This window comes from Necator americanus, chromosome III, assembly GCF_031761385.1.
Source record: "Necator americanus strain Aroian chromosome III, whole genome shotgun sequence".
Lineage (NCBI taxonomy): Eukaryota > Metazoa > Nematoda > Chromadorea > Rhabditida > Ancylostomatidae > Necator > Necator americanus.
Window position 1 is genome coordinate 11,937,467 of NC_087373.1, and position 27,280 is coordinate 11,964,746.

Sequence of the window (27,280 nt, forward strand, 5' to 3'; positions counted from 1 at the left end):
CTCACACCGTCATCGGAGCGCAAGAACCGGCTGAAATAACTTATAGATATAGTTCACAAGTACTGTGTTTCACTTGGTACGCACGATTGATCGCGCTAACGAAACAAACCGAACAAAACCCAAAAAAGGCTTATCAATTCTATTACATGGCCCACCATCACTAGAAATGAGCAGCAAGGTACAAAAAAGCATCCCATTGATATCACTTTTCACAGAAATCGATTTCAGACCGATAATCTCCTGAAGACAAGAAGAAGGAATGGTGAATGCTTCATAAGTTCACTTTTTCTTTATGGATGGAACCACACCCGAAATCCACATTGCGTACAATCTACTTCTATTCCGCACAACAAGCCACTCAAATCTACATTTAGACGCAAATGCATCGTGCGAATCGCTTCGACATTCGAACGCCCAGGTGCATCTCCAGTAACAAAAACCAACGATCTCGGAGTTGCGTCCCTCTGTGTTTCCGGCGGATCTACAGCATGCATATGCGCGTTGCGGCGAATAAGGCATATGGGATACTCCCTCTTTTTTTGTCGTGCGTCATTTCGCGAATATCAAATCCGTCAATTTCGCTCGTCGCGTGAGAGTTCTCCCTTCGCGATGCGTCTGAAAAAATCTATGAAAACTGCATAAGCCACAAATCACTATAAATTGTATTGCTTTGACAGAACGCCGACGTCTGATCACCTCCCTACTCCAAGCCAGAATGTGCCTCAGAAAGCGTATTAGTTCGATCAGAACAAAAGATGATCACTTGGAGTCGTCAAGATAATTCACTAGTTACGGGAGAACATCGAAGCTCCACAGACTTTGTTTTGCAGTAGTATGGGACTTGCCACTATCAACTGGAAAGAACACCTTTCGAGTATTTGATGCTACTGGTAGTCGTTTTTGCATCAGATTACTGCTTAAACTCTTTTTTGTTGGCAAAGTTCAGCGATGAATGTGAGGAGCGGGTTCTCGCACAATATCACATACATTTGAAACCAGCTTATCGCATGACATTTTAATCCTATTGTAGCACTTACGATAAAAAAAGAACGGCGACACTCGCTGAATGTTAGTACGGGATGTCCACATTTTACCACGGTACAGGGGCCATCCGTTAGTTTTCAGAAATAACGCAGATATATTGGAGTCGTAACGAACTGAAGTTCGGTGCAGCTGTGCTGCGCTCAAAATAGCGGGGTGAGACGTAGCGGTTAGGATCGAGGTGGGACTCCGTCAGCATTACTCGTCGTAGCAGCTCAAGTGGAGCTGGCGATGGTTCCGCTTCGATCCTAACTGCCAACTCCAACGCGCCGCTTCAAACGCACCCACATATGTAACTTCATTGAGCTTCATGTTGTTTCGAACTGACCATAAAATGGTCGCTCAAGTTTTTACAAATGATGTTTCTCATCATATATGCAGGACTTTTTGAGCGTCAAAAGAAAAACCTTTACAAGCAACCAATGAGAGACAAATGACGGAAGAGCAGGATCGGCAGATTCATTTCTGGACGAACCCAGCCCCACAGAGTTTATCGGACAACTCATAGGGGAAACCATGGCAGCCGCACCATTACCTCCCATCATTCACAGTCGACACCTACGGTAGGTGCGTAGACTACTAGCGTTCTCACCAGAAAATAGACTTGAAACAACAATCGAAGGAAAATGCGATGAAATAAGGAATGGGCGTTGGCCACTTCATTCCGTCTTTCATTACATCTGCCGTGTCAGGACAGAAGGGTTGCAAGCAGATGAAAAAAGACAAATGCATGATATGTGGTTTAGTGTAGCAGATACGAACAAGTGAAACAGAACAGGACTAGGATGGCCGCGATCATGTAATCCGATCAAAAGGAGCGCACCATTGGGCCCCCGACGGAGACGAAGGGGCCTTCGTGTAACTCTGCCCTCGAGGTGGATCTCACCCACTACTTGCACCCCACTGCGGGTAATCGCTCGCACGTCGCTGGAGCAGTCGCAATGTTTTGCTTCACAAATGAAACGTTTCGACTTGCTTGTAACTAGATGTGATTTCGTACAGGTAAAGTAGAGTCAAAACGACATGAAACAGTGAAACGTAACGGTCAGGATCGTGAGAGGACCCTTGCTAGCACCATCCATGCTGCAGTTCGCCTAAGCAACTGCACCGTGTTTCATGCCGTTTTGGCCCGACTGTGCCTCCTCATGCTAGAAGATTCTCTGCGCTATCCAGCCCTACTTCTCGCGAAATATTCATCAAGTACAAAGGCGAGCCGAAATCCTCTCACAACTTTCTACACTATTAAGGCGCCACATAAAGATTTCTGCAAAAAATATTTTTATCAATCCAAAAGCAAAATAACTAAGAACTAAGCAAGAGTTCTGTATTTGCCAACTCCGAGGTCATATTTGTTTGTTTATGATCATAGAAGAGTGTGAAACGGACGAGCACGTGATAGACAACAAGAGCAAAAGCTAAACATGTGTTGCTACAGACAAGTACAAGTAGGTTTCGACAAAACATAGATCTTACATCAGATCTATCTGTGTAGATCCCGTACTCGTAGTAAATCTCAGAATCTAAACAAGTCAGATGTACGCCAGAAGAAGTGTACTTCTTTTTATTTTCTTATCATGAAAGCATTTGGATACATTACGCTGTGAGTTACGCACTCCCTTTGCATTCTAGGTGTTAGCAAAAGATGGGTCTCCAACAGTCACTGTGGAAGCACGCATAGTCGAGTGAAAACGACATGAAGCGCGGTGCAGTTGCGTAAGTGGTTGCGCTCGAAGCGGTGCGGAGGAGATAACGGTGGGCCATAGCGAACTGCAGCAACGAACGGTGGTAGCAGGGGTCCTCACTCGATTCTTAGCGCTACGCTCAACCGTGCCAATTCGAGCGTAACCGCTCATGCAATTGCACCAAGTCGTTTTGACTCTATTATATTCCTCGCCTTCGTATCTCCATTTTCATTTTTGAAGAAATAAAAAGGTAATACTAGCGAAGAAATTCTAAGAACCACAATTACATTACTACAATTACACCACATTCACCCTGGAATGGTTTCCATTTTCTTAAAAAAAGATAGAAACTCAAGAACAAGGGGATTTGTATGTAGTTGGTAATACTATTACTGTACTGGTTGATGAATATTAGCGTATTAAGTAATATTAACGTTGAATCTACGTATATTTACGGAGAATTTCAAGAGCAGCCGTCAGATTCGGTCGGCACCGAGAATGTTCAAATGGGTGACCGCGACGCATCTGCTATAGCATACGTCCTTCCGGGGCTTGCCTACATTGCCTACATTTACATTGCCTACATTTCCACCTTTTATAATCTGAAATGCATCACGCTCACCCGGATGAACACATTTTTCGCCGATTGCAGCACAAACAGAAAGATGTTTGATTAGCTTTGGAACATGGCAGGCAAGGAAAGGGAAATGCACTAAAAAGCAGAGAAATCATAATTATTTTCTAATTTCTCGTCTCTTCTTGTGGAAAAAAGCACGACAGCACGATGTTGCATTACAGTGTCTTCCTTGGATCTGATCCATCCTATTAAATCCTGCTGGCGGATTATCAGAAAGTATTGCACTCTGTTCAAGTGATTTAGATAAAAGTTATTGACAATCGCACGAACTGTGCGACTCTAAAGTGTCAGAAGCCTTTTCAAGGTTAGTAAATGGATTCCTGAACGTCTAAACAAAGGTGAACGTCAAAATATAAGCAGGATAACCCAATAAATTCAACTTTAAACCATTACATGGTTCCATTTTCTAAAAGAACAAGGATCGAATAGAGTAAAACATGCCATCACAAAGAGACAAACATATGCCGCGTTTTGAAGAAAGTCTGTCTTTCAACACAGCGTCAATATAAAACTGGCAAATCTTATAGCACGAGTGACATATGACTCATCCGACAACAGTCAAATTCAATCAATGCGAATCCTATATGACCGTGTAGTCCTTATCTTTCGCTAATATTAACGAATGGAAATGATTGTAGCGATGACAAAGCGATAAAAACAATAGCTATGCGTGATCAGCATTAGGAAATAATTCTCGTCATCATTTTTGCATTGGAGCGCTGAAACGAAGGAAGAGATAAAAGGTACCAATTAAGTGAAATTCTTGCTTCCGTTACGTGGAGAAATTGTTTTCCTATCACGCAAACTTCCTCAAGCACCAAATCTAATTCCATCGACCATTTGATTGCAGAAATTCTATGGAGATACCGCAGAAGAAAAAAAAAACTGAAAAACAGTGATTGAAATTATAGTCATATTTAACATTGCACAACGAAATTACACTTCCCTACAAGAAAGACAGACTGGTCTACTAAACGTTAACTCAACAAGATTTGTAGACACCAATTTCATTCATAGATGTAACGTTACGAACATAACATCTACAAAAAAAGTGGTAGGCCATACAAAACACATGTTGCTAGGAGGATAACCACGACGGATACAGAATCGTCCACACTTTTTTCCAACAATGCAGTCCAGTATGTTTCATTTGCAATAAAATTCCATTGCGAGACTCATGTATTCGTTGGACAAACATATCCAGCGATGAAACGACTGAATATACATATCCGCCGCGTGGACTCTTATCACAGGACAGGCGTTTATTTGATAACGGCACACTTATTTAAAAGTAAAGTCTTCGGCGTATGGATGCGCCAACTTGTGTTGGGGTTTGGCTGTAATTCCGAATCGTCAAGGTTTTATGAATGCGTGTTGGCCTATACAATGAGTTACGGAGGCTAGCCGATGCATCAAGTTAGTGCTTTTATCCTCCCAGACAAGTATGGTAGCAATTTATCGACCCCGGAAGAATGAAAGGCTTAGTTGGCACTGGGGGCATTTCGTACCATCCATCGATCATCCAATCACTGTCGGACCGTTTACCGCCTTTGCTACAATCGTCCTAAACCTCCTATTTAAGAAATTATATTGAGTGCGCGTTCAGAAATGGGTAGAAACACAAATCACACATAAGAAATGTGTTCAATTGTTATTCACAATTAACAACAACGTAATATTGGATACAAGTGCTCTTAATTTGACACAAGAACTCCTATGTTGGGTCCGAATAAAATTCACAAGGTCTCCCATGCATCGTTGAATCTCGTTCTACTGTTCAGAGAGGTGCTTCCAAAACAGTTATGAAGCTATCAATGGATCCATCTAGATGTCCTTGTCGTCATAATTTGTGTCATCCAATTCTTCTGACCAAACGATAGAGGAACAGTAAATTATCCTCAAAGTTGTTCGGAGGTTCCGTCCATTGGTGCTCTAAGGTAATATTTCGCTCCACAGAGAATCGATGAAATCCAATTGCTAACTAACTTTTAAATGTTTAGTTGGGAACTGAACCGAGCGGGTGGTCTCACGAACCCCACCCAAGTGGGAATCACACATCAACCAAAGCGGATATGGAACCAAGTTTGATACCCTACATATTGGATTTTTGTTAGTTGTGCGAGATCTCACGTAGAAATGATGACAGCCGGACGAGTTTCCCGCCTCTACTTCAATGCGCCGAATTTCGATTCTTCTTCTCTTTTATTTGCCGAGTCACAGTATTTACACATCATGTGGATTTGTTGTCCTGGATATATGCGTCCTGAACGACTCTGGTGTTTTGTACACAATTTTTGGTCGAAGGTTCTTTGATTTAGATTGTGTATTCATCATCTCAATACGGGCAAAACATTTAGGATATGTCAGGGAACTGGGATGACAGTGGTGAGTTTACCTTTCTAAAGTGGCTCCAGATTAACTTGGTAGGATTTCGGCCCCATTGGCTTTTGCTTTTCCTTACAACTCCCTGAAAGAAGTGTTGTATGTAATGTACACTGTAATATACAATATATGTAATTACGGTTTATTTAATATACACTTTATGGTGAAGTATTCACTTTTAGATAGCGATGCTGATGTCGTCGTCGTCGAGAAACCGCTTATCCTTCCTCGAGCACGTCAGCCATCTATTGCCAAAAGTCTTGAGAAGGCTGCTATTCTCGAAAGCTCTGTGGCGGGATCTACAAAGGACACTGATACTGTAAGTCTTCTAGGTTTTCATGTGGTTTAGCACTCTTTTCGTTATAAACTTCTCAGTTATTTCTATGTGAAGATATTAACTTAGAACATATATCTTGCGTATCTTTTTTTTGATTTTATTTACTAGAGTACACTGGGTAAAATGTAGTCAGGGAGGGGACTCTTATTTCTGGAAGCTCTATCTTCCTTTTTTCTGTAAGAAGCTTTAGTCTATATGTCATAGATCCTCTAAGACTAATGTTTTTGATTAAGGGGCCAAGCTGACTTAGTTATTCACTTCCAGAAATAGGAGCGCGGTTGGGTGTCCCTCCCCGCCAGCCCCTCTTTCTTCGATAGGATACGCGAGTTGAGAATTCGTATTGAAGAGATATCTGTTCACGTTACCATTTGTAAACTTTTGCTGCTGCTTCTGGATTAGTAGCTCTCTCTGAAAGAAGTCACAACTCGAGATAAGAGTTTGGTCTTCTGTAGCAACAACTCGCAGATCCTCTTGCTGCTGTTTAAAGAAGGTCCGATGGCTCATTGAAACAAATAAGAGAAGCAAGCAGATCCTGGATGATGTTTCACGAGGTTTTTATGGTTGTAGACACATGGCTGACACCACATGCTCCCGTCAGTGCACAAACTAGTTGTGGGTATTTGCAGCGCTACTTTGGTAAAGTGTATGAGTAGGAGGGGGCGGGTGTAGTATAGCGGTTAGAGGTTCCGCTTCCTGCACGATCGATCGAAAGTTCGAATCCGCCCTAGTGTTCACCAAGCCCTTCATCCCTCAGGGGTCGATAAATTGGTACCAGACTTATCTGGGAGGATAAAAAAAACACTGACTTGACACTTCGGCTAGCCACCGCAAGTCATGGTATAGGCCAGTTACACGTTCATGAACCTCAAACGATTCTGAATTGAAGTGAACGTGGTGGCACATCCCAAGCGGATTGATTAACGCCAGACACTTTATCCTCTATCCTTTATGACTAGGACGACCCCTTGGGTAGCTCTTCAATGGGACGGGATGCATATGCGGTTCATTGTATTTCGTCACATGTCCAAATCTCTCATATATTAATCACATATAGTCGGGTCAAACCACATGAAACACATTGCAGTTGCTTACGCTGCTGCGCTCGAAGCGACGGCGTGGACATGGGGGTTGAACAGGGCGTGGGGCCATCGCGAACTGCAGCGATGTATGATGCTAGCAAGGGTCCTCCACCGCGCCGCTTTTAACGCAGCCATTTACGCAACTGCACCGCGCTTTATGTCGTTTTGATCTTGCTGTACATTGCCTATGACTAGGAGTATATAAGATGGTGACCAAAGCAAATCGGCACACAGCAGGGGACAGGATTCTACCATTCACACAAATTATGGATGTTGTTGTGGAAGTTATAAAGATAGATAAATAAATTCCTCGCTTAAGTCGCGGTATAGGTTTCTTCTCTGCGTTACGCTTGTTCTCTAGTGTTCGTTTGGCATTTAATACTTCTATTTGTACTTTTTTTTTCATTTTCTCTTCTCCACTTTCGGTCTGGCACCTCACGGTGAACAAAATTTCAAAATTAGCGATGTATCGAAATTTTGCTATAACAGAGAGTATCTCTTCAGGAGAACCAAAATCAGGATTTTTATTGCTGAATTTTGTCTCCGGATTGTGGTCGTAGAAGGACGTAGTTTCCAACGGTCCAGAACACTTTTGCAATGCGCAGCTATTCTTTCATGTAACATTTCCCGTGATTTCAGTCCTCAGATGACGATAGCGCATCAGTTGGTAGTGCTGCATCGGAGGAGTCCTTGGAGGCTGCCGATGAGGTCCTTGCGCTCGACTTTGATACAACCACTAGCATGAAGAAGGTAAGCATCTGTTGTTATCTTTGTTCTTTAGAAATCGCAGATGATTAAATAGTTCCACAGCACATGCCTTTTTTGTTTAAAGGCAGCATACCACGAATCTGAGGTGGTGCGGATTTCAGGTGAAGTATCCGTCTACGGGATAGTTGATTATGGAGACGGGGGTGGTTCCGCTCATTTCTCCCTACCTCACTGCACACTTCCGCCTCCAGAATGATGTTTTGTACGGCGCCATCTATTGTAACGCTCCACCTCTTACGCCGCCTAAGCTCTGCGATTCGTCGAAAATCAATTCGAACTGCCTCGATAGGTATTAAAGGACGCTACGCGTGCAAGGGTGGCGCGCTGCAATAGAAGGCGTCGTAAAAAAAAACAGCATTCAGGGGCCCGCTGCTTGCAGTGATTCAGGATTCAGGGAGTGATGAGCGGAACCACCCTTGTCTCCATAATCTACGACCCCGTATACGGATACTCTACCCCAGATTCGTGGTATGCTGTCTTTAGAGGCATCACTCCACGAATCTGAGGTGGTACGGATTTCAGGTGGAGTATTCGTATACGGGATAGTAGACTATGGAGAGGGGGTGATTCCGTCCATTTCTTCCTAATTGCCGTAAAAAACGGCTCGGAAGATGTGGCGCGTGCAGAAAGGTGCGTTGTTTTGGCAAGAGAAGAGACTCGGACGAGAACTACCCATTAAATCCAGCACTCCCAGTGGAATGCGTGTAGATTGTACAAACTCATCAATATTTCAATTTGCTTTTTCTCAACTTTTGGTAGCAAAGAAATTCGTTGGAATGTTGGAGTAAAACAGAGTTTTGTTTCTTCGAATAGCTCTTTCAAAACCGTGCGCGTACCGTTTTTCTGGTCATGTGCTATAACTTCAATTGAAATAATGTGATTGTTGAGTGGCGGGTTCGTAAGATAGTGAATTTAGGGTATAGATTAAACAATTCTGCAGATTTTAATTTTATAGACATGATAGCACTGCTTGTTGTTAGAAGTATCGTTTTATCTGTGTTAGGTGTAACAAAGTTATTCGGTCAAAATTTCAAGTAATTCGCTTTCCATTTAATGAGTGATTAGTTAGTTAGGTAACCCTGACAAGCTGCCGTATGATGCAGAAACCATGGCTGCGATAGGGAGGAGCCGGATCCTCCTCAAGTGATGGGGTCTAGCTCATGAGGTGCAGCTCTAGTGATGAGGAGCCCTTAGGCAACCGTCCAAAAGTGAAGGGGTCCCTTCGGCAACCGTCCAAAAGTTAAAGGGGTCAGAGTGCCGACTTCGACTATCGAATCTATGATACAAACAGTACATGAAGTAAAAACGTTTCGTGGTTAAGATTAGCCAAAAGTGAAGTGCTACCATAAATGCGTAACATATTCTAGTCATGATCTCGGTTGATTTTTTTTTTGCTCTGAAATGAAACAGGAATAATTAAACTCGTGGACTATCGCAAGAAATATGAACTTCAGAAGAATTTTCGATGAAATCTAAATGTGGACAAATTGTCGCTGAGGATGTTTTTTTGCTAGAAAACGAATGTCTCACAAATTCTTGGTATTTTATAGAAGACTTACTTTGTTGGCTCTGTTACTGCAGTCACTGAAATTACTGCTTATCTTATTAAATCAATCAGAATCCGTTTGCTGCACCTGATTAGTAGTTATGTTCAATGTAGTGGAGCTAGCGCTGAAATCTGTTTCTTACAAGCTACACAGAACGATAAGGACAAAGGAAACAGTACACAATCTAGATTTTTCTTCTCTGAAGCTTCCTCTTCCACGTTTTGTACACATTGTATAAAAAAACGGGTTTGTAATAACACTATCGAAGCTACCAGAAGCTAATTTTATACATTTCAGATGATAGCGCAGTTTGAGTGCGTGTATCGAAACATTATTTCCGAGTTTGCTGACGTAGAAATTTTCGTTATTTCGCTAGACAGTCTAATTGTTGAATGTCTTGCACATTCGTATCACGACTGGACACTTGCGGGACAGTCGATTGTTCTTACTAAACAGGTAGGCGCACAGGATAAGAAATAAAAGTTCTTGCTTTTAGACTTTTCTGTTAGAAGCATTCATTCAGATTGATAGATTTCTTCAACAGTTTGTAAATTTTGGAGGAAAATTTAAACTGGTGGTATTCACCGATTTTGCATCGATATTCGCTCGTGATACCACGCTCGGTTTCGCCCGTGCGACTGCTATTGCTCATGTGTCTACTGGTCCCTTTGCTAAGGTACTTTTAGAACACTTTTTTGTTATCTAAAAATGCCTTGCACATTCTTCTTGATTTAAGGATTTGATCTACTTCACTAGCCCAATCGACCCTAACTGGGGACGCCTCCTACATGACCTTACTCCATCATTTCTGGTACGAGTTCAATACTGTGTCTTTTCTTCATTTCCTTCCTAGCTGATTCCTTTTCTTCAAACCTTCACACTATTTTTTTTTACTTCAAACCGAGGTTGTGTCATATGTAGTATATGTTTCATATGGTTCCATGGTAAGTTTGTAGAATTACTTTTTTTTGAAGATGATCTCCACTGATAATGTTACCAGAGAGGCATGTGCACAGGAAGACTTGGATATCACTCCTCAGTTAGAAACTATAGGTATTGAACTATCTTCTGTCGCTCAATTCCCCATCAATTTAGTTTTCCAATCAGTTCCTTATGAAAATGTTCCCATTGATAGGCTTTCCTTCTTACATAAACTATTGTAGTGCTGGACGCCTTGTCACAAGCTGTCCCGGTTGTACTACTAACATCGGTTGTTGTGAATTTTTCGTCCGTCTTTGCATACTACATCAATCCACGTCTCTGCATCAAATATAACTGGGATAGCTTTGCAGCAGCTCATTGGGAATGCAACAGTGAGTTATTTTGATATGCTAAGGAAATTATTTCTTGAACGGCTTGGCTTTGAAGAAACGATGTCAGTAGTCAATCTTTCCTATAATTGCACTACTAGATTGTTGCAGGTTTATTACTGAAAATGAGTACGTCACCAACTCAAGATGCTTCCTCCATTAAATCTGTTGGAGAGCTTTGGGCTCAAATAATTATTAATGCGAAGAAAAGGTAACTTCCTATGCTTCGTTGCTATTTTTTTTTTGCCTTTATATGTATGCATTGCTTGTTTTCTCGTTAATGAAGATTTGGTGGAAATTCACGAATTTATTGCGTCGTTTTCGCTAGTAGGTGGTTCTCTGAAGATATTTTTCTGCGTTTGCAGCGATAATGCGAGACATTCCTTACAAATCCAGGAAACAAAAGCATCTGTAGCACATATGGGTTCCGTTCACACCACGAAGCAACTCTTTACACCTATATGATCCGTGAAATCCACCCTGCGCGCTTTCGCTCCGTCCGTGAAATCTACTTTATGCGGTTTCGCTTCATCACTCACACAAATGTCAGAGTTGCCTCAGCACACAAACTATAACTTCCTGAATTTGCAAGGGGTGCTCCATATTTTCGCTGCCTGGAAACTAATTTCAGAGTCCTCAATAAGAAAGGGGGATTCTGTTCGAAAATTTCTGCGAACGGTGCCGTTGAGGATATCACACGTATTCTACTGTCATTACAGTGGCTCGGTTTCCGAACATTTCGAATCGCTCTGTTGTGCCGTGCTGTTGTCTAATCTCATCACCAACAAACGTGGCTCATCACGCGTTTATCTCCCGGAAAAAGAAGGAGCTAAGCGTGGATTAGATGTAATAAAAGATAGACGATTGCTTTTGACAACAGCTACTTCGTACCTGGAGAAATTAAACTTTGCGGTGGGCCCATTGCTATAGTAATCTATCACATAGTTCCGCATAGTGTTATTTCCAAACTTCGAATAAAAAAATCTGTTTTGTTTGTCTTGAAGTAAGTCTCATCGTTTACAGACAGTAAAGTTTACCTTCTCCGAATTTTGGGATGGTCGCATGGTCATCGGTTGTTTTGATGCCATTTGCGCCAATGATCCAGTAAGTTTTCATCGCATCTTCATTAATTCTCTTTCACAACAAACAGTATTTATGATTGCTACTATTCAGGTTTTACCATATCGTATTCAAGAAGATTTTGCTCGATTACATACTGCCGCATCTCTCACTAAACCTATTCCTACTGACACTTCTGAAAAGTTGTTTGATCCATCACCAGAGGTTGCTTCTTATTTCTAAAGAGTCTTTTCTTAATCTTATTCTTCATTGACTTTAGAATTCTTCACTTTACCGCATTCCAGGAACCAAATCCATTAGCATCGCTTCCGATTCTTTACAGTGCAAAGTCACCACTGGTGGACAAATACATTCCTGAATTGAAAACTGCTCATTCAGATAATATTGTAGAGGATGAGCAGCAAAAAGGTAACGTTAAGGTTATTGCAAACTGTGGTTCATTTGTTCTTTGTTGTTTTTCATAGTTCTGTTGTAATAAGTGAACTCGCTTATTTCGTGTAAAAACTTGTCGTGTCGTATGTACATCTGGTTGTTTGATCTTTTGTCTATTTTGTCTTTTCTCCTTTTTTTTCTTCTTAAATATTAAGTCATTTCAAAATTGAAACCATTTTTCATTAGGAATGCACGTTTATACAAACTCTGTTTGTACAACACATTTACAATTGGTCTTTGATCCCATGCAATAGAAATGTCATCCCCATAGTATTTCATTCGCCATTCCACGATTTTTTTTTTGACAAAGAAAAAAATCGGAGGTAAAAATGGAACCGAAGCGTCATATTTCGAGTGAATAGGAAATTTTTCTCAAATGTCAATTCTAAAGTAAGAATTCTTGAGAATCGTAGATGCTTGAGGGAACCAAATATTCACTTCCGTTTCAGCGGAAGTTTGTCGATGCCACTAATTCTTCTTACGTTATGAGATTCGAGTTTTCCGATCGTATTTGCTACTGATCTGCTTTACTGATGATGCGATTGTAACGTGTAACAGGACATGTTTTTGTTTTATAAGTCCAAATATTACTGTTTTATATGCAGATTATGTTGCAATCTTGCAAGAGAAGATGGCTTGGAAACTGAGACCAATCGAAGAGGACTTCACAAAGAAAGCTGAAGTTATCACTGATGAATGGCAAAAGAAGAGAGCAAATAAATCGAGACAACAAATGAGCAGATGGTACGTTATCGCTTAGACTTTTTGTGTGTCTGTGCAATTGTTTTTTCTTTGTCATCTAGGTACGAAATGTTTGCTAATTCATTGGAAGGGCGAGGAACAAATCTGCTTGTGGATTTCTCCCGAGTTCCAAAAGGACATGCACTAGCGGAAGATGCCAAAACTGACAATACGACAAAGAAAGGTGGTAAAGCATGGTCCGGACAAAAAGGTAATTATTGGTGGTTCAAGTGAACTCCTTACAAATCAGTTGGGTTCGAATGTCGCACTCGTTCTTTAGGTGGCGGTGGCGGAAAGAAAGGCGGAAAGGAACCTCCAAAGTCCAAAAAGGACTTGATTCTCGAGGCAAATAAGAAGGCTAAGGACGTTAAACTCATTGAAGGCGAAAAGAATAAAATCAAGTTTGCAATGCAACAGGGGAGAAATGTGAGCAATTGTTTGTCTTTTATATTTGGTGCTAATATATTAGGATTGTTTAAAAGTATCATCCCACGAATTTGAGGTGGTGCGGGCTTCAGGTGGATCATGCCGGGGTCGTAGATTATGGGAAGGAGGGTGACTCTGTCCGTTTCTTCTTAATTGCCGTAAAAAACGCCTCGGAAGATACGGCTTCTGGCGTTCTGGTGCACTATTTTCTACAGCGAGTTCGATTGAAGCGCGCCAGCCTTACACATCTTTCGATAATTAAAAAGAAATGGACGGAATCGCCCTTCTCCCCATAATCTACGACCCCGTATAGGCATAACCCACCTGAAACCTGCGCCACCTCAGATTCGTGGGGTAGTGCCTTTAAACTAAACGGCTATCTTGGTTATTAGTCTCGTTTACCAGTTCTTGAGGTTGAGAAAGAAATATGTTCGCTGTTGAAGTTATGCGGACGCAGTTATCTTATTGTCTTGCTTACTTAGGGGCATAGTTATAGTTCCGATACTCAATCATGAAATGTTCTGATTTCGAACTAAGCCTTCGCTTTTAGGCGATACAATTCCTCGAGCGTTCTTATGGCTCTCTAGAGTTACCGGAGTCTAGAGCATTGTGTGCATTCGAAATTTTGATTAGAGAAGGGCGAGATTTGCTGGGACGCCTTACTGGACCAGAAAATCTAGAAGCCAGGTTAGTTGGTTTCTTTACTTTCGTATGTACCATTATGATGTTCGCTGCTTAGAATATCTACTTAAGAAAATGTGTTGATTAGAAGTGGTATGTTTTGATCTTCAAAAAAAAAACTCATGATTAAGCGTAATATTGAAAAGTAGTGATGTGAACAGGAAAGCAAATAAAAACGAGTTGCTAACCAGATCATCAGAAATGTTTTGAAGTCTCAGAAACTTATTGCCGAGAAAGGAGCTGGACGTTTTAGTCAACTTCATAAGTATAAGCAATTTCTTATGCGATAGTCAAAGCGTTCCGAACAAGCGTCGCATTCCTCGTTTTTTACTGTTACCACGTTTTCCAGACGAGTACAAGCAGTCACCCTTGTGGGCAAATTGAAGGATTGTCTCGTCACTCACTGGCAGCATCTAGACTCAAAACAAAGAGAACAAGTGGTGGATCTGTGGGCGACTCTAGGCTTCGAAGTGCCAGATGGTATGAAGGCGTCCGCTGAAGCGAAGATGAAACGGCTAGATTTGGGAATGAATATGATTTACTACCAACTGGAATACGGTGGAGAGTTAATAGATATTCAGTCGGATCCTAGGAAGGATGACCGTGTTACCGGTTTTGCACCAGATGCATGGCAGAGGAAAATGCTTGACTCTGTGGATCGCGGTAAGTCTAGCTACTCATGTTTTAACCCTTTTATTCATAACATAACAAACTATCTAGTTTTTAGGCAATTCTGCTATTATTGTTGCACCAACCTCAGCTGGTAAAACTTTTGTTTCATACTACTGCATTGAAAAAGTGCTACGTCAAAGTGACGACGATGTTGTGGTATACGTATCGCCTTCAAAAGCTCTGATCAATCAGGTGTGATGTCAGTTCGAAATATCGTAAAATGAAAAGACAAACAGGTTTATAAGAGTAATAAGGGTTTTGTCAGTCACTAGAAGAAATGTTAACAAACTAGCTACTTTCATTTCGAATGGACAACGGAAGCAATAAAACATGTCTATCCGGTATTATCCGCTCATTTTATTACCTCTATATTTTAGGTCTGTGGATCAGTGTACGCTCGATTCCGAAATAAGTCAATGACAAGAGGAAAATCTTTGTTCGGAACGCTGAATCCGGAACATGCTCTCAATCCACTTGCTTGCCAGGTTTGTGCTACTTTGACAGATGAGAGGTTTTGTCAAACTGTTGGCCGTCTAGGTCTGAGTTAATGCCAATGAAAAATTGATTGTTTAGTTCGCATGAGTGCTAAAGGCATAAATGTTTACGAAAATGTAATTCTTTTTTCACTTTTAAAAAGAAGACAATTTGCAGGTTTTAGTAACAGTACCAGAATCACTCGAAGCACTCATGCTGTCCACTAACCCGAAAGTGCAGGAGTTTGTATCACACATCAAATATGTAGTGTTTGACGAAGTGCATTCAATTGGGTGAGCGGCAAATTCGTTCTGAAGCGAAGTTTTCAACAAGAACAGATTTTTTTTTGTTTTATAATCGTATGTTTTAGTGCTTCTCCCGAAGCTCATATTTGGGAGCACTTGTTGCTTCTGATCCAGTGTCCTTTCCTTGCGCTATCGGCTACAATTGGCAACGCAGCAAAGTTGCATGCATGGCTAGACAATGCCGAGCAGAGCAAAACTGATCGAAAGCGTAAGGTAGGAGTTCTATTCTCGTCTTCTAAAATTCTCTACTAGGAATGTTCCAAATAGAATAATTTTTAAATATCGGTAGATTTTGGACGTGTATCTCAGAACTGCAGTTAGATATCTTCGTCATAGGAATTGATACAAGTCTCGAGCGATATTATGATGTTCAACTGTTTAGGTCGATCTCATTGTACACAATGAGCGATACTCTGAGCTTGAGCTGTCGATCATGCGTGTACCAAAACCACAGCCCATTGAAGCTATTATCAACGGTTCTCAAATTTCTTCTTTCTAAAATTCTGCTATAATTAGGCAGCACATTAACAGCAGCGGATATTTCAGACTTTGGTGACTCTTCATCGTCTTCCTCTGATTCCATCGAAGGGGACATAATTGAACCGTTTATGCCATATGGAGTGTTTATGCCGGAGAAAATCAGAATGTTTGGAATCCCAGACGATCAACAACTCACTGCGCGTCAAATTTTACAACTTTATACTACCATGGCTGCTGTGGATGAGAAGACGAAGTATGTTTATGTTGCACATGCTGGGTTGATGATCTCCTAAAGTTCTAATTATAGGACCGAGTTTGAACCCTGTCACTATTACGGCTACAAGGCTGGTGAACCTTTTTGGCTGTCACGTGCTGGGTTGCGAAAACTTGAGAATGGCTTAAAACAGCGTTTACTACTGTGGTTAGCTGAAGATGAAGAGAAGATGAGAAGGGTTTGTTTGCATGTCACATCCTTTAGTTGTAACCCCTATTGTTTGTTACTGGAAGTTATTTTCAGGTTGTTGACATACTTGCAAAACCTATTAGTGAACAATTACAACATCGAGCAGTCCCATTCAACAAGGTGCTGCTGATTTTTTTTTCAGCATTTAAGGTAATTGGGATCCGTTCTCTTTGTGCTCCACGTATCTTTTTAGGAGAAGCTAGCATTGGACAACATCGTTCGGTTAGTTGATGAGCTGAATGAGAAGAATATGCTTCCGGCCATGTGCTTTAATGATGATAGAAATGTATGTGAATCGCTTGCTCTTCGACTTTGTGAAGAACTCGAGGAAAGAGAAACGGTAAGGAATTTTGTGTTACGTTTTCCGAGTTCCTTCGAGGTGTATTCTTTTTCTTTGTAGGAGTTTATGAACAGCAATGAGTTCAAGACGAAATATGCCATCAAGGATGAAGATGCAAGTCTTTTTCTGCTAGCACAACGTAGTCATACCAAATACCAGAGCAGCCAATCAGCGTTCAAATTTTTAGAAATATTCCAAACTAGCCAAGAGGAAGCGTGACATGGCCGACAAGAAGAAAGGGGAAAAGAATGAGGAGGAAGATGAACCGAAGGAAACCGAAGAGGTTGACCCGTTTGCAGCTCAACGTGCAAAATTGAAACAAGTCCTTTCAAAGTGCATATTTTCACTGTGTTCATTTATTTAAACATACATGCTATTTACTCATTTTCTAACTCAGGTTCCGTCTTCGTGGACGAGGAGGAGGTGATCAGGATGTGTATGACAAAATGATTGAAAGGATGAAGAAAGGATCAAAAGGACGAGAAAGTACGAGGTGAGATAGATGTGCAATTCATTGTTAATTTGTGTAGCACAACTTTTCGAGCATTTCTTGGTTTAAACCAAGTAGGAATTGGCTTTTATCCAATATTTACGAAGAAATGAATCGAAATGGAACATATTTTATTTAAAAGATCTTCCTGTCTTTGTTAGTATATCGCAGCTTTCATTTAAGTTCTTATTGTTCAGAACACTTTTGCGTTTATTCGAGCGTGGAATCGGCTATCATCACGGTGCCCTGAATAACGCTGAGAAAGGTGCCGTTGAAGTTCTTTACAGAAGTGGACATCTAGCAATCATTTTCACAACGTCAACTCTAGCTCTTGGGTATGATCTGAAAATAACCTTTTGAAATATAATTAATTGACTTTTTTGTAGATAAGAAAATGAACACATTATCTCAATTTCAATTCCTACTTTTTTAGTGTGAACATGCCTTGTAAGACTGTATTGTTTGGTGTTGATACACCATTCCTCACCCCTCTTCTGTTCCGTCAAATGAGTGGTCGTGCAGGACGTCGAGGTTTCGATCATTCAGGAACTGTATGCTTCATGAGTGTTCCTACTAGGTGAGAATATTTCTGTAGGCTTCTGTTCTGCTTGGTTTCACTTCTTTGGGACTTTTCGTTAAAATCTTCCAGATTGGAGGTTCATCCTATACCTTTGGTTTTCTCAGGGTGTTACGTCAGCTTTTCATTTTTAATAAACCATGCTCGAGAAGATACTGGTTTTAGGTGTCCTATAGTGCAGATGAGATTTTCGTGAGATTTTAAGCAAAATGTTTGTAAAAAAGAAGTGTTAACTGCTGTTTTCGATGTATTAACTGCTGTTTTCGATGTAAAGTCCTGATTTTTTTTCAGCAAGATGCGTCGATTGTTGACGGCTTCGCTGTCAACTTTACAAGGAAATCCTCCGTTTACCACTTCATTCATCCTTAGAACGCTTTCTTATGTACACTCCAAGGATGTAATGACTGAGGATCGTTCGGGACCAATTTCAACATTCCCTCAGAGGGCGAAGGTCTGTACGGTTCTTTTGAGTATATAATTTACAAGTATGTCTGCAAGCAGTTTTTGAAAACACACAAGTGTGTCTGCAAGCAGTTTTTGAAAACACTGTCTCACATAATTTTACCTGAATGGAAGCTCAAAAGTAGTTAGTGTCAGTGTATATGCCTTTTTTTCGTTGACTCCAATCTTTTTCGTACAAGAACCATTCCCTTTCCTTCACTATTACAACATTTAAGATGCAATGCATAAAATCGGCTTTGATTTTTCTATATTTTTTCGTTCTTCTTTTCTTTGTAATTAACCTACATAATGACATCGACGGATCTTCCGAAAATGTCTGCTTTGAGCTCTTCACCTGTGATTCTGACAGAAACAAAATCTTATTTCGAGCAAAATCTTAAAATCTTTCTTCTTAACGTTGCATTGCTATTGTTTTGTTCGATCTCTTTTTTCATTGTGTCAGATCAACAAAGTCATCTACCATATCGATGTTCATTACTTTAGGAAATTTTGGACTTTTTTTGCAGACTTAGCAATGTGTAAATGTTGATCTTCATTTCTATTCTTATACTAACATTTTTTAGAGCGTGCTTTCTTTGCTACAACATTCCTTCTCTCTATTCACCCGACATGAAGCGCAAAATGGAACGCTACAAAAGCAACTACGCATGTATACAGCGTATTCGATCCAGTTGCTCAGGCATTTACAGTTGCTTAGCGATAATGTATGATTCCTTCAGTCATCTATACGATATCGCAGATTTTATTCTTTTTTAGTGCTGCGGGAAAAATTTAGCTGGATTAGCTGCTTCGTTAGCAGAAGTGAGTACAGGAGAACCAGGAAATCTTGTATTCATCCATCTCCTGCAGAGAGGTGCATTCCATCTAATGATCAGACAGACTCCCGTAAGTACACTTTATGTTGTTGTTTACTGTGTACGTATAATTATCCGAAGGTCAGGAAAACAGCTAACGACTTCGAGAACAGTTACAAATGACGTACTCTTACTTCGACGCATGAATACTTTCGTTTGTATATTTGTAAATGTCACTGACAGAAGGCAAACTCGATATACTCTGAATAATTCCTTCCAATAACTTCAAAAGATCATTTTATCTGATTTTCAATCTCAGGATAAAGCCAAAGCGAAACTCAAGATGATTAATATTCTGGCCAATCTATTTACCAGAGAGCGTTTACCTCACTGGTTCCAGTTGGACGACAAAAATAGTTATCCAGCCGAATCACGTAACTTGGTAAGGATTCTTGTTCAGAAATACTAGATCTTTTCAATCTCCTTTCTTAATCTATGTTCTTTTAACATCAAAACACAAAGTCATAGAAGATTGTCTAGATTTTCCTTACTGGATTGCCTAACGAGATGCAGAATCTTTTGGTCGAATACAACAATATAGCTGTTGGTCTCTACCAGAAGTTCATGGCTGCATCGTCGGGCGACCGCAGTCTTATCGTAAGTTCGAGAATTATTTTAACTCTTCAAAATTGCTGTATTTATTATCAAGATCTAATATAGTGCCAAAAGTACTTAACAACATTATGGATGCGTGCAACTTCTTTTGTTAATTTTTTTCTTTTCTGCTAATTTGCTTGAATTAGTTTTCTGAGTATAAATATTCAGGCTCCTGAATTCGCGGTTAGTCGTCAAGAACAGAAAGATTTGTTCTTGAATGAGGATCTTGTGCCGCCTGTTTTTGAAGGGTACTCACACGACTCATCCTTTATGCCTGTAATTAATTTTGATCAAAGAGATCATCGTGGAAGAAAGGTGAACATCAATGTTATATGTTTGGTTCATTGAAATTTTTTCATTTCTTGTTGTAGATCTGGTACAACGCATTTGCCGTAGCTTTTTATGTACACGAGTCTCGGCAAAAATTGTTGACAGTAAATCGCATTCGTGTCAGCCTCATGTGGTATCTCCTACATGATTTTATTGTAAGTAGTTGCAGTTTATTTCTTGAGGTTGTTTTGAAAGTTACCAAAATTTTCGGCATATTTTTTTTACAACTGACTACAATACCTTATTACTTTAAGGCTGTCTTACAACGACTAGCCGAGGGTCTAGAGACCGTGGCGAGGCAACAGGATCCTGTTGCAGAGCTGTTACGTGAAATTTACAGCGAGTACTATTCGAAATTCTGCTCTGCTTTCGGCATGAAAAACAAAAATTAATTGATAATGGTGCATTGAACTGCTACATGTTATTTGATATTGTAGTTGTTTCTGTTTCATTAACTTCGATGAATCTTTGTGTACAACTTGCCACATATCTGTTCTTACCTTAACTGTTTCATCCTATAGGCATTTTCTAGTGTGTAAAATGAAAAACATGCGTAATAGAAGAGTTTGCTAGTATGCATTCTTCCTTTGTTTGTTTTTCTTTTCTCTTTTCTTTGTTTCATTTGTTGAGAATTGTCTCCTAAATTGCATGGGTCGAATTCGCTCGGTTCAGCTCGGTGATGTCAATTCTCCCGAGTTACATTCTTTCTGGTCAAAGGGTTGTTGTTTTCGGCGGACTTCCATTTAACTATTGACCGTTGTTACAATCTCGATGTTTTCTTCTCACCACAATTACTATAGTTGATCCAGAGTGTCTATGAATACCATTGCTATTCGCGAAATAGATGCTTTAGTAAATGTTAAATCTTTATTTCTCCAAAATATTTCTTTGGTTGACCAAGGAAAGGAATGAAAAGTCACAGGAAAAAGAATGAGTACATTTGAACTGCTATATACACATATCACAGCATTGCTTTGTTCGCTTATAGTAGTAAAAAAAAAGAACAAAAAAAGGAGAGAAAAGTGGGAATCTTAGAATATGGCAAATTACATCTCCGAGGCCAGCTAAGGACGAGATGAGTAGTGAGCGTTTTTTTTTTTTCAAATCACCTGAGGGTATAGATTAGGTACTGGTTGGAAATTTCAATCATGGTCAGTTATGGTTTAAGTTGTGCTGTAAATTGAAAAGTTAAAGCAAGAACGTGACAGGTAGCACGTAGATAGAGAAAAAGCTAGAAATTCACCGGCGAATCACTGCTTCACACATTGCGCTCTGTCGCAGAACTGCGCCTCAATCGCTATGTGGACGGTAAATTCAACGAAACAACCTCTTAGTGCACCTACTAGGTCATTTTTTGTTGCTGCTCGTATCAGTTGACCCAATACTTTGGCGACAGGTTTTTTGTGTCACTGATAGACCATCCAAAGTTTCATCTATGATTGTTTCATGTTCCTACATATAACCCTGCCACCAGAAACGAAACGATTGGCAACTCTATGCAGCGGCGCAAGCAGTTGCCCTCGGAGCGGCGCGGTGGAGCATAGCGGTTAGGATCGTGGTGGGACCCCAGCTAGCACCACTCATCGCAGCAGTTCGCGATGGTCCCACTTCGATACAACCGCAGCCGCTTCGAGCGCACCCACTACGTGAGTGCACCAAGTTTTCCTTCGTTTTGACCCGACTATAATGCGGTGCTTTTCCAGCTGATTCCAATACTACTAATATGGAATTTTAGCACTTCATAATCCATTCAAAAATTCCCGACCTATGACTTTAATTCCGCACTAAAAAAATAGAATGGAAAGCCAATTTTAAATTTTGTTTTTTGCCCCAGGTGCTTTGTGAAATTATCAACGCTAACTACTCATAATAATACATAGAGATTCAAAATAAGACCATATTCAGAAAAAATATGGTGATATAACTATCCTCGGAGCAATGTAACTAAATAAATATGGAAATTTATAGGGAAAACAGTATCGAAGGAGAGTTTATAAGAACAAAAAAGGTTTGGTCAAGGACAGACCATCGCTGGAAGTTACCATGGTTACATATTTGGTTGTTTTTGAAAGAGAATTTTTATCTGTGGCATCATACGATGTGCTGGAGGATTGTGGAGTTGAGGAGAAAAAGGAAAATTGTGTGGTTGTTTGTGTTGTGGTGTGTCCAATTGTTCGATAAACAACTACGCTTGGTCTGTACACATGACTAGAGGAAACTCGGCGCTCAATAAAAACTCTGAAAAAAATTTCTGTTCAGAAACGGGTAGTGAATGAAAATTGGAGTTTTGTGGCACTTACAGTCGTCTAGCGGCTAGAATTCCATTCTAAGGATGACGTTAGGCAAGATGACGCGCGTGCCGCATCATAGGGAACGGACGGCACTGAAAGAATATGTGTTATCTGAGAAAAATGAAGAAAGAGGTCGTAAAAAAACAACGTCAACAAACGATTAAACGGTTTAAATCGAATTGATCGTATCATTTGTTCTGAGAAGAAATACATTATTGATCGGAAATCATTTGAATACAGGAGAAACCTTGAAATCGGAAGATGTTTGAGAATCACTGTGAAAATAGACTTGAAACATTGTGCTCAAGGGAAAAAAAATCCCCTCAATTATAAATCACAAGCTGTCATCTAGCTTTGTAAAAGTTCACAATCATGAAGATAATAGGCTGAAAACAGTTCCAAAAAGTTTAACCATGCATAGAAGTTAATACATTAGATTATTAGAACATTCAAAATTCCATGAACTTCCATGACCGGTTTCCTGGATAGAAAGACCACTGGAGAATTGGGAAGTTAGTGATAGGTTTCTTCTTTTAAAAAAATCAACATTTTTAACTTCTCCACGTACTTTTTCATTCGTTGTACTACTGTATTTTTCTGACATATACCCAGAAAGTGTCGTATAGTTGGCCCAATATGACCTAAGGCCTGTTGCAGTTCCCGAAGTTGCTGTGCCAGAAGCTGTGCGGAGGAGGTGGCTGTGGTCAATGATGATAGTTTGCTTCACTTGGACTCTTGCACTGCAGAGATAAGTGAAGCTGGAGAGGGTCCTGCGTGGATCACAACCGCCGGCTCCACGCGCTTCCTCCTACCGTGCGCTTCAAGCGCGACTCATACTCACGCACTCATACTCCTCTTGAAATACCGAAGTATGGTGTTGATGATGAATGTGTAATCGACCAAGTGAACGAGATGCTTTTGAGGAGAATTGGAGAAAAGAAAAAGGAAAGAGGTCCGTCAGACAGAGAGAGGTCGTGCGATTCGGTAGACGTACGTCGCTTACCCAGTTGAACACATTTGCCACAGAGTAGCGTGAGTTTTGTCATTGTTCAATGGAAAAAAATGCTTCAGAAACGGTTTCTGTCCACTTTTTAGAGTTTTTCTGGCAGAAGTGTCTGATGATTTCCTAATTTATTTATTATTTACTGTACTGAGTACGATAGCTACTTTTAATCCTTTTTTTTTTTGTTCTTTTCAATGCTGTAATCTACATTTCAAATGTTTTCCGCTATAGCACTTCAATTCATCAAGAATTAAACGTTCTGAAGCACCATTGGATTTTTTGTGGGTTTTTTTTGGAGGGGAGAAGGAGTTGGAAGATCTGATATAACAACTTGTGTTATCAAGTACAGTTTTAAAATTTGCAGTAGAATTTAGAATGATTAGGAACATTTGCAAATCCTAAAGCGAGATCATGTTGGAGTGACATTGATGAAGTATTACTTGACGATAATGTAAACACTTAAAATCTCTGTAAATAGAGACAAGAAAACCCTAAACGTATCGAATATCAAAATCGAATCCTTTACGTTACGGAGGTTTTGATTCCCTAACCTATCCCTTATTTTGTTGACTAATGAGTTGAGTTTTTGTAAAAAGAATGTCAAATCTCTTCTTTTTCATATCATCTAAAATCCTAGAGCCATGGGACGGATCTGAACAAATTACATAATTTTCCACGGATGAAGCTCTGGAACAATGTTTCAGTCAGTTAGCACAGCTGCAATAGCAATGCGGCGTTTGAAAGCGCTATTCCATTAAAAATTTCCCCGAGGTACGGTAGATTTCTTGCGTAATGTACTCGAGAGATAAGGTCCATTTTAGTGCTAGTTAAATTTCTAGGTTCTTAAAATCGAAGATTTGCTAGTGTTCGACAGCCTTCGATCACTTTTCCTGATTATGCGAGGATACCAAAAAAGGAAAGGAGACGGAAGATGTCACGAACGACTGAAATTTGCTCTACCGAGCCCGTAAGCATTCGACATTAAGCAATTACATACACTTAGCTCCTCATAATCCCTGACAGCACCTTGTATGACCTGCTGAGACTTTTCTAGCAAGAAAAAGCTTCTTCTAACATGAATACTTTATTTGGGCTATTTTGGAAGTTCTTCGTTAGAGAAGTTATTCGGGGATTATTCGATGCGATTGTTGCAGAGTTGGCGCTGATGAAATTCTTGTGCAGTATTTGTTACAAAAAACTGGTTCTAAGAAGTCTCATTAAAAATTTGTGGATGAAAGTTCAAGCAGAATTCCCTGGAACTATGTAATTGCTATATCGAGACAATTATTCGATGTTTTGGTCAAAACAAAGCTGCTATTTTTTTTGAGAATTGATTTCAGTGACGCTTCTTGATGCCAATCTCTAACTTAACATATTGTTGCTGTTTGCATATTTATTTATTGTATGCTTGTTTATTTAGATGGAACGGAAGACGCGACATTAACAGAAGACAAAGAAAAAAAGAAGGTAATCATGAAAGATATGCATACCAATTGATTTTATAAAATAAAAATTCGAATGAATAAGTTAAAAATTAAAATAAATCAAATTAAAAATATAAATTCGAAATTCAAATAAAAGAAATACCAGCTATTTTGATTGTAATATTATTTCACCATCATTTCCTATATCCTTATTATTATTATTATTATTATTATTATTATTATTATTATTATTATTATTATTATTATTATTATTATTATTATTTTCATTTCACATTCATAATATTTTTTGAATTATATTGTTTGTATAAACTGATTGAAGCTGGCCGAGCTACTTGTCATTATTATTATTTACCTATGTTTCGAGCGCAACAACGATTTCTAGGAGAGCTGCGTAGTGGCACTGCGACGTGATCTCAAATTTGCCCGAGAATGTCATCTACATGTATAGTACACACAGGTCACAAAATCATCTACAGTATCCAGATCCTAGAGGAAGAAATATGTGCAGTTTTACCTTCCAGAGCAGTACGAGACTCCTACATGGAACTGTGGAGAGGAACATAGAGGAACATCACGCAAGTTGAACTGATTACATGGGGAATAAAAACACTGACTTGACACATTGACTGATCCCCAAAAGTCATTCTATCTGTAGGCCAAAAATACATGTATCCAGAAAGCTGAAACAATTCAGAAACGATGTCCAGCACGTTGACGGACCCAATTAGCTTTGGAATGGGTGAGTGCCGAGGTGGTTCGAGGACATCGGTGGCGGTGGCGACTAAGTAACTATAATATGGAAGCGTTCAGCACACTCAACAATGCGTCGTAGCATAGAGACGGGCACCACCACCACCACCACCGGCACCGCAGCACACGTGGCAAACGCGGCCGTTCTCGCTGAATACACACACACAGACACATACGAAGACACACACACATACATACATACAGAAACAACCATAGATGTACGTACGACGGACGGACCGCGTGAGAGAACAGAAGACGTCCGCCGATGTAGATGTCGGTGTCTGTGTGGCCGCTACGAAGCACTATGACTCGAAATTCGCACATAAATACGTCGAAAGGGCCGAAAATAACAGACATGAACGAGAGAATTCCTGTGAATACGGTAGCACGATGGTATCTTTCGTTAAAGTTCCCACTCGTCCGTCCGCTGAATTCAGGAAAAATCAATGGAGAGGTAGAAAAAGACCCGGGCGAAATTCCAAGAGTACGGTAGCAGAACGGTAGTAGGTCCGTCCGTTAGGTTTTCCGAACCTATTAAATCATTGGTTTCGAAAAAATCAATGCAAAATGTTTTGAACGACTCCTTTTCGGAAATCCATAATACATAATACAATGCAGTACATTTCTCTCATATTTTCCAGAGAAAATTCTATTAATTCTAACAAACGTTTCAAATACAGAGGTGTTATTGATTAGAGCTGTACAAATATACATATACGGGAAGAACGGTCGCTTTTACATATGACGTTGGCGGTTGGCATTTTTCTATTTGGGAATTTCCACAGAGAAGCAAAAGGTCATCGTCAATTCTGTTAACTAGCAATTTGCGCAACTACATATACTTTCAGGATATTTTGATGATATTTTGGTGGTTTTTGTTTTATTCCTTTCATCCGGTGATGAAAAGTTATAATGAGAACAGAAGCACTGCAGGGCCGTTCTAAAAAAGTTCCGTAAAATTCGTTCTCAAATTCATTTCACTGTCATCTATCTATCTGGCGACCTACTTGGCTGAACGATCGCCGTTCCACCTTTTCATTACTACCTGTTCTTAATAGGTAAAATAATAGTAGAGTAGAAAAAGTAAACTTTTTTTTTGGCTACGGTCTCACTCCTGAGATAATAAATGTATGTTTCAAATTAAAATAAATTGATGGAAATGTCGTGAAAATGTTCCTTAAAAGATAGTAGACAGAGCGCGCTTTTTGCAGAGCGCGCTTCGCACTCTTGTGTGATTACAGTATTCAGTACTGTTTAGGGGTCCATATATCTATACCCATACCGTATCCACTATCGACGAACTGCTTGTCGTAGCGCCCTGTGACACGTGGAAATTTTGAATTTTGAAGATATTTTTCTTTGCCTGTGATACTACAGTAATTTCTCTAGTATAATTGCGGTTTTCCCAGAAACAGTCTCATAATCGAGAAATCGCGAAATCTTACAAAGCGTCTCTATTTCACATTTCTGGAACACATATGAATAAAATTAATGATGCATTCCACCGTACCTTGCATTTTTCAAAGCATTGCCCTCTCCGTACTGTAACGTTCTGTCGTCTTAAAGACAGCGTATGATGGCGATCTTGGGGTCTCTGTGAGATA

General features: G+C 40.0%; 2 protein-coding genes across 2 annotated transcripts; one reads left to right on the plus strand and one right to left on the minus strand.

Moving 5' to 3' along the window:
- Positions 1-5,720: 5,720 nt before the first annotated feature.
- On the plus strand, positions 5,721-20,579 carry RB195_009327 (uncharacterized protein; the record flags this gene model as incomplete). The annotated part of the gene is made up of 40 exons (XM_064189836.1): positions 5,721-5,745; positions 5,925-6,061; positions 7,798-7,908; positions 9,771-9,929; positions 9,997-10,149; positions 10,210-10,284; positions 10,448-10,526; positions 10,637-10,786; positions 10,895-10,994; positions 11,503-11,695; positions 11,807-11,887; positions 11,957-12,067; positions 12,148-12,271; positions 12,901-13,039; positions 13,099-13,247; positions 13,317-13,462; positions 14,013-14,149; positions 14,493-14,806; positions 14,871-15,007; positions 15,193-15,300; positions 15,467-15,582; positions 15,660-15,807; positions 15,977-16,070; positions 16,141-16,327; positions 16,382-16,526; positions 16,592-16,657; positions 16,731-16,877; positions 16,938-16,991; positions 17,065-17,210; positions 17,275-17,370; positions 17,565-17,702; positions 17,801-17,944; positions 18,236-18,395; positions 18,970-19,110; positions 19,163-19,291; positions 19,520-19,642; positions 19,741-19,857; positions 20,026-20,172; positions 20,229-20,342; positions 20,442-20,579. 40 exons carry the CDS (start codon positions 5,721-5,723, stop codon positions 20,577-20,579), a joined length of 5,178 nt encoding a protein of 1,725 aa, XP_064047419.1.
- A 1,599-nt stretch (positions 20,580-22,178) lies between these two features.
- RB195_009328 (uncharacterized protein) lies at positions 22,179-23,524 on the minus strand (the record flags this gene model as incomplete). The annotated part of the gene is made up of 3 exons (XM_064189837.1): positions 22,179-22,425; positions 22,488-22,500; positions 23,482-23,524. The coding sequence occupies 3 exons, from the start codon at positions 23,522-23,524 to the stop codon at positions 22,179-22,181; spliced, it is 303 nt and encodes a 100-aa protein (XP_064047420.1).
- Between the last annotated feature and the right edge of the window lie 3,756 nt (positions 23,525-27,280).